Here is a 14,390-nt window from a genome sequence, read left to right on the forward strand (position 1 = left end):
AAATCTTCCTTTAGTTGTCTGCAATCACTAGAAACCCTATCCTCAACGGCCCCCCTGTCAGAATCGAGTTCTCAATGCCTGTGTGGGATTCTCGAGGGTCATTGTTGAGAATAGATGCTGAACTGATACTATAATGACAGTTCCAGCTGCATTGAGAACAGCGATGGTATTACGTCAGATCTGTCAAGTGCACCGAATGGCCAGGCTCGCCTCCATGCCTACATGGACTGCCTGCATGTTTCACTCAAGTCCTGCATGACCTGAGGCAGCAGGCACCGCAGCGGAGGGCAGAAGGTGTGCACTTGGGTGCAGTCAAACCTTTAATATACAGTAGGTCCTATCTCCAGGGTTGGTATGCAGACAGTGTGGTCAGGGGACCCTGATAGCTTCGGTGTCGAAACTGAAATGGAGTGGGTTGTATAAAGAAATTCTTGCATCATGGGTCACTCCAGGTGCATAGGCAATTCTGCAGGCTAATAATGTTATTATTCGATAAGATCAGAATTGAAGTAGGAAAGAGCCCACTAAGATCTTTTTGCTTGATTGTTTGCAGTCGACCTATCCAAGGATCTCATCGAGTTCTGTGTGGCCGCACAGGATCTGCTTCAACACTATGGCTTGGATTGTTTCAGACCCTGCACAGCACAGGCAGAATAGAGTGCCCGCTGCATCCGGCTTGTCCACATGGCTTAGTTTCCTCAAGGTCTGGTTACACTGGTGAATGACTTTGGAGTTATTGAGGGATTAATCAGAGAATTTGTTCAATTCAGAAATCGCTAGTCTTTGATGGCTGAAAGGTATTTTAATTTTGGCCCTGAGGTAGTGCTCTGGCCTTTGCCAGGACCGTTGCATGAAATCCTCCCACCCAAGTAGTCTCTTCTGTTCAAGACTAAAGAGATTTAGTTGCGTTATCCTATAATTGCAAATCATTACTTTTCAATGAGGAATTAACCGTGTTGCCTTAGAATTGTTTTCAGATTTGTTTAAGAATGGAATTATAATAGTGAGGATTCCAAAAGGCACAATTCTGGGCATCTGAGTACTTACTGCTCATCGAGACAAACTGACAAAGCAGGATTAGACGGACAGGAAATCTCAATATATAATTGTTTTATTTATAAATTCATTAGGGGAAGGTCACTCAACTTGCAGTCTTTACTTTATCTGTTTCATTTTGATACGTAAGCCAGCTCCTTACTTGTTATATTGATCCTGTTAATTATTAAGTAATTAAGGAGCTGGTAGACTCGTAGGTACAAGTCTAGTGGAGAGGAAGGAGCCGGACGCAAGTCGAGGAGTCCTGTATTGGAGTAATCCTGACCAGGGGGCGGGAGAAGGGATGGTAATGGAGGAACTCAGTGTTCCAGTTGGATAGATGGGAATGAAGTGACGCAGCAGGGATTCGTCTCGTGTAGCAGATGTGAGGCAGGATTTGGGCTGTGATGATCTGCCTTCTGTGTGCTTTGGCCTGGCTCTGGCGAGACTCGGATGAGGACCTGGCAGCAGGCTCTGGCAGCTCGGTACCCAGGTCGCTGGCAGAGTGCGTCGGAGATGAGAGAAAGGAAAGAAGAGTGGCAGGTGATCCGGCGATGTCCCTGTGCTCACCAGCTGTCCCTTTCGATCTAGAACTGCATCCCCACTTTATTGAGACGTCTTGTGCAGTTGGCTGACAGTTCAGTGGTAGGAAATTCTTCCAACCACAGATGCAGTAAAATGGGCAGAGAGACCAGTCAGACAGTTTTGCGTTGAGACAAGACAAGGGCTTGATTGAGTAGTTTTGTTCGTTACTTAATCTCTAGTACAGTGATTACAAGGCAGCCATTGGCCTTTACACATGCACACTTAAAATTTTGCCTGGGTAGCTTAAATGAGGAATTGCCAGATGACCATCCTTAATTTATATTGATTTTCCCAATAGTTAATTTCTTAATCCATACCCTGTTTTTGCCCACTGAGATGTTTTTGACTGCTCCTTAAGACCCATTGTATTCATGCTGACTTTACGTCCTCATTGCAGTTACAATGTCCTATTTTGACTGCATTGTAATTAAACATTAATGATCGCTCTAATGCACTGAGGCTGAAATAAAGTTAGTGGTGATTAGGAATGATTCCTAATGGAATTAAGTTCCTTTTGTTGGATCTGCATTTCTTCACTGTAATCAATATCTTAAAAAGCAGAACGAAGGGGTTCGCTCTAATTTCTTTAATGGGGTGCCCTTAGCTGTGCTGCATGGTATTTGCTACTTTTCTTCTCGGCTACTTCTCTGGAACAGCCTTACTGTACCATTATCGCTCACTGTCGAAAAGCAATCAATATGATCGTTAAAACATGCCACAGTCCTGGAGGATTGGAGGATATGGCCCTAACCTAAATGGTAAACAAAAGTCTGCTTTCATTAAGTCAGCCATCCCCTCCCCCCACCCTCTCAACAATTTCAGAAGAAGCCTTATCTCCACTGTCCACTCAGGTGGTAAAAGTTCTCCTTGTCCATGACATTCTGTAGGAGGCTTTCAATTAAAGACATGGCCCTGCTTAAAGTCTGAAGTTTATAAATCAGGCAGGAGTCTTTCTTTGCTGTTAATGTAAAGTCTTGTAATGTGACCTTAAGCTCGGACCATTCTGTCCTCCTCTGCCACAGCAGTTGATGCTCTTGGCTTGCTGTGCTCTGTGTTGAACACTTGTTAAGGCATTGCCTCGACACACAGAGCACACAGCCCTTTCAGTGGGCTTCAGAATCATCAGAGCTGTGAAGCTCCAAACTGGTCTGAACTGGGTTACTGTATCTCCGATTTAACAGGATACCATCAAATACCACCTGTGGTATATTATTAAAATAATGTAATTTAAGTCCTTCTGCAAAGGGAAGAAGGAACAGAAACAGTGTTTCTCTGCCTGTTCTGTCACTGATAGAAATCAATAGGCACGCCGGACGCAAGGCGTACAGTGTCAGACTAGGCTTTGAAGAGTGTGTGCATTCAAGTCATGCAGAAAACAGCTGAGCTACCCTTTAAATGATGAGCGATGAACAAAGAAGCGTATCAGGCTTCTTTTTATAATTGAGTTGGAGTAGGTAGCTGCGTCAGAATGTGTAGGCTGCAAGGGAACAGGTAGAGGTACTTTCCATGCTGTAGCGTAAAGAAACAACGTTCCATCTGACACTCAAAGAAGATTCCATAGCCAAAACTCCATGCTTTATTTCTTTTCCTTTCAGTATGGAATGGAGCTTTATAAAATGAACAGCTAATGAACTTTCCACCCATGACACCTGAGTGACATCACCAGACACCTGCGAGTGGGTTAACTCAAAGTGGCAGAGCATCACCAGGGGTAGGGCTGAGACCAGTGAGCCTGACCTCATACCCATGATGGGTGCACTGCTCCTCTCCTGGAGCAAACACTACTGTCAGGCACCATGGTGGGGGGTTTGCATAGCATCAGATGGCCCTGAAGGTAGGATTGTCAGAGGAGCAGCTTACCTGTTAGATTTTCTGCCCAACAACTGTGTTAGTTGTTACTGGAGAGCCAAGTCTTGAAACCGGCTTCTGATTTCTCATTCATTGAATACATAATAAAAATAATGACACGTCAAAAAAAGGTGTGCAGCAAATATACTCTTTAATGTAGAATTGTGTAATTTGTATGGGTAGTGGTGCTTTGTACCCTAAGCTTTTATATTTAAAACTGGTGCCTGCTAACTGGTTGATAAAAAAATCTTTAAAGTCATTTATCTCAAAGCTCACACCTGCCTAAAATGCATGCTGTTCCTGAAAGCCTGTAGCCTCTATTTGGTTCCAAGCATTGCTGCATTTCAATATTAATAATAATGAACTCCTTACACTTATATAGTGCTTTTCAGCTCCTTTCTGCCCTCCTCTATCATCAATGTGTAGCCCCCACCTGGATGATGCAATGGCAGCCAAAGTGCACCAGTACTCTCATCACACACCAGCCATCAGTGGGGAGAACAAAGTGATGAAGCCAGTTCATAGATGTGGATTTTTAGGAGGCCGTGACTTGTAAAGGAAAGGGTGAAATTTGGCCAGGACACTGGGGTAACACCCTTACTCTTTTGAAAAAACACCCTGGGTTTTTAATGACCACAGAGAGTCAGGTCCTTTGTTTTACATCTCATCTGAAGGACAGCATCTTTATTACAGCATAGTGTCCTCATTACTGTACTGCTCAGGGTATAGTGGACTGCATAGAAGGAGTGCAGGGTGATCGCTCCTTACTGGTCCCATTAACACCAATCCCAGCAGCAACCCTAGCTTTCCCAGGAACTTTCCCAGGTCCTGGCTAGGCTCAACCCTGCTTTTAGCTTCGGTGGGTTGCCCGTTGTGAGCTGCAGGATGATATAGCTGCCATTTTAGCCCTTTTAAAGTCATTGTTATCCCGCAAGTCATGAACTTGCAAGATCTGCCTGCGTTGTCACTCGCAATAAACCTGCCTGAGCTCTGCTGATTCTTCTAAAGCGTGGCTGAGCTCCAAATGCAAAGATCAATAGTAAGCACAGCCACCTCCACTCTTGGCTCCTCTCCCTTGGCAAGGTTTATAGCAGACAGTTTGTGATGGTTAAAAACATTATTGTATTCCCTGCAAGCATGTGCCAAGAAAAGGGTGATTGTTCCAAGGGAGGAGAGGGGAGGGGAAGATTGACCTGATTTTGATGAGCTTAGAGGCACTGAGCATGTTACAAATGTATGTCACCCCTTTGATCCCCAGACAGTGCCGAGTTCTCCTGCTCTGTATGTGCTCTGAGCCCAAGAGCCACTGCAGTCTAATCCTGACAGCAGTGGAGCTGCGCTGCACCCATCACAGGGGTTGTGCACATCTGTACACGAGATCCAGCCATTCAAACCATCTCCCTCTTTTCTGTAGGAAGGTGCTGCATGCTTCCCGTGCAAGAACACATTGCTGATATACCTCCTGAGGTCTGCCCAGTCGCATGCTTTTGAAGTGGCTATTGAGCCTTTAGAGTGTTTAAATGGTGCTCTTTTTTTGATGAAGCCTGACCTGTCATACTGCCTAGTGTTGGCTGGAAAGCGTGCACGTTAATGATATTGGCGACATTGTGTTTGAGTGGCTGCTGCCGGATCAGGTGCAGGTGTACTGGACAGCTGGTGTTCCGATTTGTTGCAAACGCTACTAATCCTAATCATGCTGCTCTCCTTCCTGTGGGTATCACTGTAATGTCATGGGCCACGACACTCCATAACGTCTTGGTTACTGACAGTGCTGGGTCTGCCTTACACTGGCATTAAGACATCGCTCAAGTCACAAGAGAGGGTTGTGCAATAATTTGGTGGCAAATTGACTGTTGAAGTTTACTGTGGAAAAGTGCATTTTTCACTTATTAAATGAAAGACGTTGACAACAGTCAATTCAAATTCGAGGTTTATAAAAAAAAAACATTGAGTATCGTCTTGCTTGACAATTTAAGTTCAAGTTTACGTTCCCTGCGCAGTAGAGCATCAGCCTGTGCAGACACTGTTTTAACCCTGATTACGCTTTGGATTCTGAGTCTGCACATTGGGCCCCGCCAAAATTCAGACTGCACGATTGAAGAGGACATCGGCCAGAGTCTGGCTTCCAAAGTCAGATGTGAATTGTGTGTCACTAAAAAAAAATAATTGTTGGCACATTCCAGGTGCACACTTTGAAAGGTTTTCCTTTGTGGGGATAGGGAAAATACTGCCTTTTTATTGAACGTTTGAATTATTGTAGCTAAATCATTATTCTGTGACGGTATCTCACTTATCCTTGAAAGATGAATAAAATGGATAATATCATACATTTAATAAAGCAATGTGGAAATTGGAACACATTGCATAAACCAATCATCAGTCAACTTAATAATCAGAATGTTAAATATGGGTATAGTCAAGAGAAGTGCAGAAAGACCTATCAGGACGCTGCCTTTAAATATTGTTGTACAACATCGTCCGCTTTAATTATTTTTATATCAAAGGAAGCATTCCTGCAATACATGCACACCTCTTGATATTCTTTTACACACGACCAAATTCAGGCAATGAAGGGTTAAAAGAAGAAACTATGAAAAAGGGGAACTGCCGAACTGTTTACGACACCTTAAAAATGTGTCCTGACAAAAAAAAACTACCGTTTCTTTAAAAAAAACATGAATACGGAAAAGTAGAAAATGAGTGTTGTTGAACAAGGGAGTGGATGTAGCTTGCTTTCTCGCAGCAAGCACGCAGTGAAATCGTGGTGCTTTGATAATGGGACGATAACTGGGAGCACAGAGCGACTTCGGGTCTAAATGAAAAAACAGCGCGACCACGGCCACACTGGGCCTGTGTCGTAGCCCAGAAAAAAAACAGGCTGCTGTCAAAGCGAATCCTTTCTTACCGGCGCAGAAGCAAACATTCCCCCTGCTGTGGCGTTACACCAAAGGCACAAAGCCTGATCTGTCACATGGTCTCCGAGCTTCGTTCTTCCGGTGTTTACCGAAGCCCCTGCGCGGCGGAAAAAGAAAAATAAGCAGTCAAAGGGTCTGCCTCTGTCGCTGTCCTGCCCACTGGGACAGGGCAGGAAACAGACTGGCAGACGAAGAAAGAATTGTGTGGGTTTGATCTATTGTTCTTGCTTTTGCCTTTTTTATTCTCTCCCGCTCAGTGAAGGGATGGTCGGCGTATGTGGCGCTGCGCAATCGTCCCGGTTGTACCAAGGCGCAGACCCAATGCAAACATTAATGTGCATGGATGAAATACAGTGAAGCACGTTGTAAGCAGAAGTGCGAGTTGGCTCGGTAGAAGAATCCCGCTAATACAAATTTCCCACTATTTCGGAAGACAAAATACATTGTACCATCCCCCCCAAACTCGGCTCTCAACACGCTGTGAAGTGTCTATGACGGGGCGAAAGCCATGTGAATCTGTAAGAGGCTTGGGGGAAGTTGGGGTTAATACTGGATGGAGTGAAGCGAGATTTGCTGCTAAAATTTATCAGCTCAATTCTGTGCTCGGCTCTCCTCCGGCGGTTTTCTAGAGACCGCCCACTTTCACCAGCAGAAGTCTTTTGTTTCTGTGTGTTAAATGACGTGAGAGGAATCAACAGCTCGATTGCTACAACAATGTTGCAAGGCGTTTATGACGGAAGAACTCCTTGTTCTTGAAAACAAAGCACTAGAATATAGAATGAAGGTGAATTTTGCAGATGTCCTCCCTCTCTGCTCCCTCTCAAAGTGTCCTGTGGCCCTCTTCCTTAGAAGGACATGTCCAGGTGGTTTTCTAGGACCATGGTGGTTTAGAGTGTTAACAGACGAGCATGCAAAGCTGATCTTCTGTATACAGGATGGAAATCATGCAAATACAGGAGGTGAAGCTGCTGGGAAAGACAGTAGTATATGGAAAATATTGTAGGCTTCTGTAATCAAAAGCCAAACAGGGAAACACTGTTCTCACCTATGATTAACTTCACTAAGCAGATAAGTGTCGGCAGGCTAGTTGAGACAAGTCATGCTCATCAACTGTGACTTGTTAGACCACCACTCCCACCCTTCCCCCTTGTTCTCTGAGGCAGTGGGCAGTGCCCAGGCCTTTTGAGAGAGAGAGGGTCATGCCACTTAGTGATCATTGTTTGAGAGAATCTTTGCCTTTGCTCTGGGATGTGCTGGAGCTTTACCAGCCACATTTGGCAAAAAAACCCAAGATAAAGAGCACAACAGTGCAGCATCTCCCATCATCAAGCACGTTCCTTCAAATACTACTGTTAAATGGCCTCCTGCTGCCCTGGTTTGTCTTTGGAGTCAATGGAGATCCCAGAGAAATGAATGTGTGCCTTGGTTTCTGATTCGTTTTAATGCAGGCAGATGTATATCTTTATTATCCAGAGGGTTGTGGCAGTATGGTCCAAGCTTTTCAGTCCTGCTGTTGGAGCTGTCAGTTTGGCGTCTTTCAAGAAGAGGCATGAACGATATCCTGGGATCAAAAGGGGTCTAACTATCCGAGGTGTCACTTGGGTCAAATGGCCTCCTCTCGTTTGTCAGCGTTTCTTACCCTCTGTAGCGCGGTCTGAAGGAAAGCCTGGATTTTTCCACTGGCTTTTCACACTTCTCTTCCTTGGCCATGGGGGTGGGAGACAGGGGGCGCCGTGGCTGGCCAGCTGTCCTGCAGTATTAGCCTCTTGGGGTGAGTAAGGGAGGGAGGAGAGATGAAGTGTCTGGGACCGTCTTGTGCTTTACGAGCCTGGGCCAACGTGGGCTGAAGAAAGTCTGTCAAGAGACACATAAAATGAACAGCCTTGCTTTGCTCAAGTACATACGCTTGTGTCCTGTTTTGCCATGTGAATACTCCATTGAAATGATAGAATCTGCCCTGATTTTTGGGCTCAGCTGGCTAGACGTATTGTGTAAAAATGAATTGATTCCTATTTTTCTCGCAGGCATTGTCAAATGAAAGGTCGACTTTCCTTTCGTTTTTTTCCACTGTGTTGCCATTTAGTCCCAAGGTTTAAAATGTGTTTCGTGACCCTCAGATCTTGAGTTATGTGCAGTCTTGGAGATGGCTGCCTGTTTTCCTAATGTGCCAACTGAAGGCTTGAATGCAAAACAGTCAGAGGAAGTGCCTTGCAGAGTCTGCTATCTCTTGGAGGGGAAATAGACTGAGTCTATTTCCTTTGCAGTTCCAGTGACCCAGTACATTGTTAGTTCAGATGTCAGCAGTCAGACTGAGTACGAAAAAAAATACTAGACATGCAGTAACTGTTTTGGTTAAAATGGATCTCCATTTAAATTTGTTCAAGAAGAGTCTGTTAGGACCAGCATTTCCTTTTAGCTTTTGGCTGACTATTTTATCAAAGGTGCTAAAAGTACTGCATACAAATACATGCATGACTTTTTCCAGAATGGAGAGGAGTGTGTCCATTTGCAGTGCTTTTTTCACATGTAGGAGGAATCTTGTTAAAAGGCCGTGACCTAGGTTAGAGGGAATCGGGAATCATCAAATTCAGTCTTGGTCCATTTGCCACGCTAAAGACTTTTGCGATAACGCAGGAACATCTTCTCTGCAAGATAAGATTCCACAAGTGAGATCCATTCAGGACAGTGTGTTGCAGGTTTCATTTGTGAAAGTTGATGTCATGTTGTTAAGTCACATTTTTGACCCTCGTCACTTGCCAGTTCTGTTTTTTGACAGCCCCTGCAGTGTAAGGAAATTGTTCAGTCGAGTTTGCACAAGAAAAAATCGCTTGCAGTTTCGATAGCAAAAAAGCCATGTGGAATGAGCTTGCGTTTCCTACCAAGAAATGAGAAGGCAATCTGTTTGAGTAAAAATGTTGCACTTTTGAATGTGTAGCCCATCCTCCCTCAGTAAGACCCAGTGTCGTGACCTGAGATGGATCAGAGCTGCCCAGCTTTCAGTGCGGTCAAGCCCCAGAGGAAGTCCAGTTTTTACTTCTATTTCAGTTTTCAGTGACAGGCAGGTGACAGTGCTGAGTGACGCCACAGGTCTCGAGGACATTACACCGGTCCAGGCCCTCTGTCGAGCAGCAGAGATTTAATCTCTGAGGTCTAGTTTCAAGCAAATGTAGCCCTTGGAGCCAGTCCCAGTTGAGATCTCCTCTTTAAATGTTGGCTTGTAATTGCCCAGCCTCACAACTAAACCATTGTCCTTTCCGCCAGCATGGGGATACAGCACGAGAGGAGACATTTCCATAAACAAGACTGTGTGACTGGGGCTGTTTCGGATTATTAGTTTGCATGTTTCTGTGGCTGGATGTGTTGCTATGGATATCTGCGTTTCCGACCTCTGACTGTAGTGAGCAGAGTTCTGGCAGCAAGAAGACAGGCATACGTTTCAAGACGATGATCCCCCAAATTAAAAAAAAAAGTTAGTTTAAAAGCACAGTGCCTCCTGGAGGCTCACGTGCTGTTTGTTTGTCTTCCGTCTCCATGTAAGGCACGAGAGCTCTGCCTCCTGACATTGTGTAGTCGACCCATGATGCACTGCGTCTGGTTGGTCTCACAGGCCCTTCAGGAGTGCCTTCAGGTTTTCTAGGTCTTGAGAGCTGGGAGAAGTTGGTAAATTGGTTCATTTAGCCCAATAATCTGTTGATTTCAGTCATTAAGAGCAGAAATGTAATGAAGTGCAGGAAACACAAATACTGCTAGGATTAAAATTGGGCCACCCTGCATTCCACCAGTCTACCTGGTCCTACTGTGCTAGTGACTTGTGCATGTTGTTCTTGTTTGTTGATTTGCTTAACTTGGTCACATGCATAAGCTACTAAATTTAATGTAGCAGAGGTCAGTAAGGGGCTAATTACAGCCTGTCTCTCTCAGAGGCTAATTTCCTCTGCTTTGAGAGTTTGTCTGTTCCCTGATAGCAGTTTTATCCCAATAGTAAGAGGTTGTCATAAGACAGACAGAGAAAGGAGGCCACAGTGTTTTTTTTATGCGCTTGCAGACGCTGAAGTTCCACTGATTACTAATAACTGTTAAGAGATGTGGTTTCCACTGGAGCGCGACCTCCTCAAGACGTCTGCGGTGAGAGGAGTGTGGGTAACAGTCCCCTGAACCTACTCATAGCCCACAGAGAAACGAAGACATTGGTGGAGGATGGTTTTTAATCATAGTGCATTATATGTTTCACTTGCATGTGAATTGAAATACTTTTTGCCGCCTCCTGCTTACAGCATCTTTACCAGGATAACAGTCTTAGCTTGTTCTGTTACTTGATATTGGCTCTACTGGTCTTGGATGTGAATGGAATTATGCATGCTTTTGGCGCTTCTGTGAAAACTAGTTACTATATGGTTTAGACAGCTGTGTACTTATTTCACTGGTAGGATGATTTGAAACCGTGGAGGTGAAAGGTGTAAGAGTGCTGCATGCAGCACTTGTCCCTCTACTGCGGTCTTTTTTAATGCTCCTTTTCATAGCTTGTCATTCCACATTCCCTCAAAGCTTTACAGTACTTCAGCAGTTCTATCCATGTCTTTTCGTTGTCTTACCTTAGTTATTTTCTCCTTCTTTAAGTGCTCTAATGTCCAAGGCATGCAGTAGTTGTCTTTCTTCAGCTAATCAATCCTATAGATTTGGTTGTGTAGCAGCTAGCAGTGATTTAAAAATAGCAGCTGAGCCTGCTGTCCCAGGAGCACAGTGAACTGAATGCAGATCAGCAGGCAGCAGTGGTACTGGAGAGATTGCTGGCAAAGATATCCGATTAGCTTTCTTTGGTGCTTTCAGGCTTTCTCAGAATCCCTGTGCTGATCTGTCACGATCAGATCCTAAAGCAGGACGCTTCAGTCCTGGGTCTGCTGAGCCGGGTGTGTTCACCAGTTTAACTTCCCTGAGCTCCACCTCCTCAGGCTCTTGTGCTTTAAAGAGACCTGAAAGCTATACCAGCCCAGACAGGGTCAGTGAAAGCCTTTCTAGGCTTTTTTAAAGGAATTGCAAATTATTCTTTTAGTGTTCTAACAAATTTGGAATCTTCCAGTTGCTAAGGATGTGGTAGGACTGGTGTCCGGAAGGGTGGGGGGCTGGGGTGCCTCAGTGTATGAACCTGAAGTGTAATACTCCAGCAATCACTCTGCGTGAAGAAATGCACTAGGAAAACCAGAAATTAAAAAAAAAATCTTGAGGAATATACACTAGGTATAAAAAGGTCCAAAAGTTCCAAAATAAATTCCCTCATACACTTGAGACACTTTTCATCGCCCTCCAATCTGGAGATGCTGGTTGTTAGTAGACTCTGTTTTCCCCTGACAAGCTCACTTCTCTGAGATGGCTGCCATCTCCCTGCTGCAGTGATGTGGCTCACCCAGGTAGCACCGTGGCGACACCCAGCCCAGATGGTGTTTGGTCAGCTGTGCATCAGCTGGGAGCCTCGAACCCGAGCCAGGGGTGTGGCTGCACTTCCCAAGCTTTTACATCGCAGTGGTGCCACACAATCAGAAAAGACTGCATTTCAAAAGTGTGAGGGCCTGTTCTGTGAAAGTAGCTCCCATTTCACATGATAATTCACATTACATATTTCTCATTGTATTTCTAAACTGTTCCAGTTTACACAGATCACTTAAGTTATTGGAGCTGTTTTTTAAAAGTAATTTGCTGTGCAGTGAAAAGTTTGGGTATATTAAGAATGTGCCGCGAGTTGAAAAAGATTAGAAAATGCTGCTGTAGATTAGAGAGTTTCTTGGGAGTATTTTATCTTTTATTAGCAGCAAAAAATGGAGAGCTCAGTTTTTTTCTAAGTATGGCTGTTACTCGGACAGAAGCTGCAGCAGTTCAAATGCAGTCAGGATGGTCACAGCCCCTCTGTGGATGTTTTCTGCAGGATCCGGCCACAGATGGCGAAGGAGAAGATTGAGGGCTGTCACGTCTGCACGCTGGTGACGCCTGGGGAGCCCCAGGTGCTGCTGGGAAAGGACAAGGCCTTCACCTACGATTTTGTATTCGACATGGATGCTCAGCAGCACCAGATCTACTCCAACTGTGTGCACAAGCTGATCGAGGGCTGCTTTGATGGCTACAATGCCACCGTCTTCGCTTACGGTCAGGTGAGTCCCTGCATCCTGTGTCTAACGAGTGCATATACATATGCTCCAAGAAATGTGTATATTAACAATATTGGAAATAATTATGCAAACAGGGAATATAATGCAAATCACACCCTATCGATAGCTTTTCTGTAAAAATGAAATGTAACCTAATACTGTAGCATGTCAATATTATAGTGTATGACTGTTTGTTGGGTAGACATCAGTAAGTGCACACTGTCTCATGGCCTAGATAAGTGTAAGCACTGATACCATTATAGAGTGTAAAAAATATCAAAAATCATTCCATCTTGGAAGAGCTGCAACAACTTGTGGGACATGAATTACCCAATTGATTTTTGATGTATTTATAGATAATGCTGTTTTTGAGTATCTTGTTCAATGTTAGCCATGTTTATTACATCTAAATGAAGAGGAACAGCTATAACCAAGAAATGTGTATAATCTTTACATGCAAGTGGTTTGTCAGTGGGCTACAAAGGTGCTGCCGACCCTCTGATTTCTTTTTGTTGTTGTTTAGGAAAGCTGACGGGAATGTGTCCCTTCAAAACTGGGACACATTTCAAATATGTGCATTTATGCACCCCTTCCTCCCCCACACACACACTTTACTTATTCCTCACTGAGCATAAAGGGGAACCGCAGCCTCAATTTCTCAGACAGGTTATTAAACCTCTATGACAAAATAAATTAAATGAGGGAATAGAACATTTTTATGAATTTCAAATTAAGCACAAATTTGTGAACTTTGTGAAAGTACTGTATGGTCACCATTGTTGTCATAATCCCCTGGTCTCATCAAGGGCCAGAACAATAGCTCATGCGAACTGCGATTCGTAAGCCTGCTTGCTGACAACTTTTGTTGCCTCTTTCTGAATTGCAGAATGTGGCGCTGCACATACCTGGAGATTTGCTCTATTTTGTGGTGTAAACTGCAGGTTTGACAAGTTACTGTGTACATTTTGCTGTCATTGTGGGTTGAAATGCACTCATCAATTCTGAATTTATTAATAACCCCAAATCTAAAAATAGTGTTGCAGTTTCCCTTTAAGGGTGTTTTTTTAGTTCCCCTTTGGCCATTTTTCACACTTCACGATCAACTGCCATGGTGTACAAGCAAACCTGCATCTTGAAGCTGAGATGACTCAAATCAGTCTTGACGCCAGGAGTGTGCAGGTCCACAGAGGCTCTTTACGACGTGAGAGCAGCGGCAGATAGCATAGTTCTGAGGGCAGCAAAACACCATAACAGGAGCAGAAGCACTTGGGGGAAAACAACTGAGATGATGGGGTGCACATACATTCTGCAGTCCCTCCTAGACCCATCAGCAGCTGACCTTTACAGCGGAACAGAGGACTAACGCTAAAGCACTGTGCCGACCTCAGTGCGCCTCTGTGCATTTAACCATGAACACTCAACCAGGGGGTTCCTAGGGATCGAGAAAGCACTTGAAAGAAGCTTTGATTCCTTGCTGTATGCCCAGCGAGGCAGTGTCTCCGCGCCCTAAAAGCAGTAACGAGTGAGAAGTTTTGATTCCTGTTTGACCTGGGCGTCCATGTTCTCTTCGCAGACGGGTTCTGGGAAGACGTACACTATGGGGACTGGGTTTGACTTGAGTGTCTCTGAAGAGGAGCAGGGCATTATTCCGAGGGCTGTCCGACACTTCTTCCAGGGCATCGAACAGCGCAGGAGGGAGGCCCAGGAGAGCAACACCCAGCCCCCGGAGTTCAAAGTCAGTGCCCAGTTCTTGGAGGTGAGGATCTCTTCTCTTCATCCCAGCAGAAACGATGTAATAACTGTGGGGTGCTGCAGAGCGACAGTGTGGCAGACTGGGAAGAAAGGGGCTGAGGGTTTTTTACATTCTTGG

At 44.7% G+C, this 14,390-nt stretch overlaps 1 protein-coding gene across 3 annotated transcripts in view; it reads left to right on the forward strand.

Moving 5' to 3' along the window:
* The window catches only part of kif21b (kinesin family member 21B), a 71,646-nt gene that overhangs the window by 10,720 nt on the left and 46,536 nt on the right, over positions 1-14,390 (forward strand). For all 3 annotated transcript variants that reach the window (XM_015342640.2, XM_015342642.2, XM_015342641.2), the window contains exons 2-3: positions 12,301-12,523; positions 14,094-14,276. In XM_015342640.2, coding sequence (XP_015198126.2) covers positions 12,301-12,523; positions 14,094-14,276 — 406 coding nt within the window. The remainder of the gene's footprint in view (positions 1-12,300; positions 12,524-14,093; positions 14,277-14,390) is intronic.

This window comes from Lepisosteus oculatus, chromosome 5 (genome assembly GCF_040954835.1).
Source record: "Lepisosteus oculatus isolate fLepOcu1 chromosome 5, fLepOcu1.hap2, whole genome shotgun sequence".
NCBI lineage: Eukaryota > Metazoa > Chordata > Actinopteri > Semionotiformes > Lepisosteidae > Lepisosteus > Lepisosteus oculatus.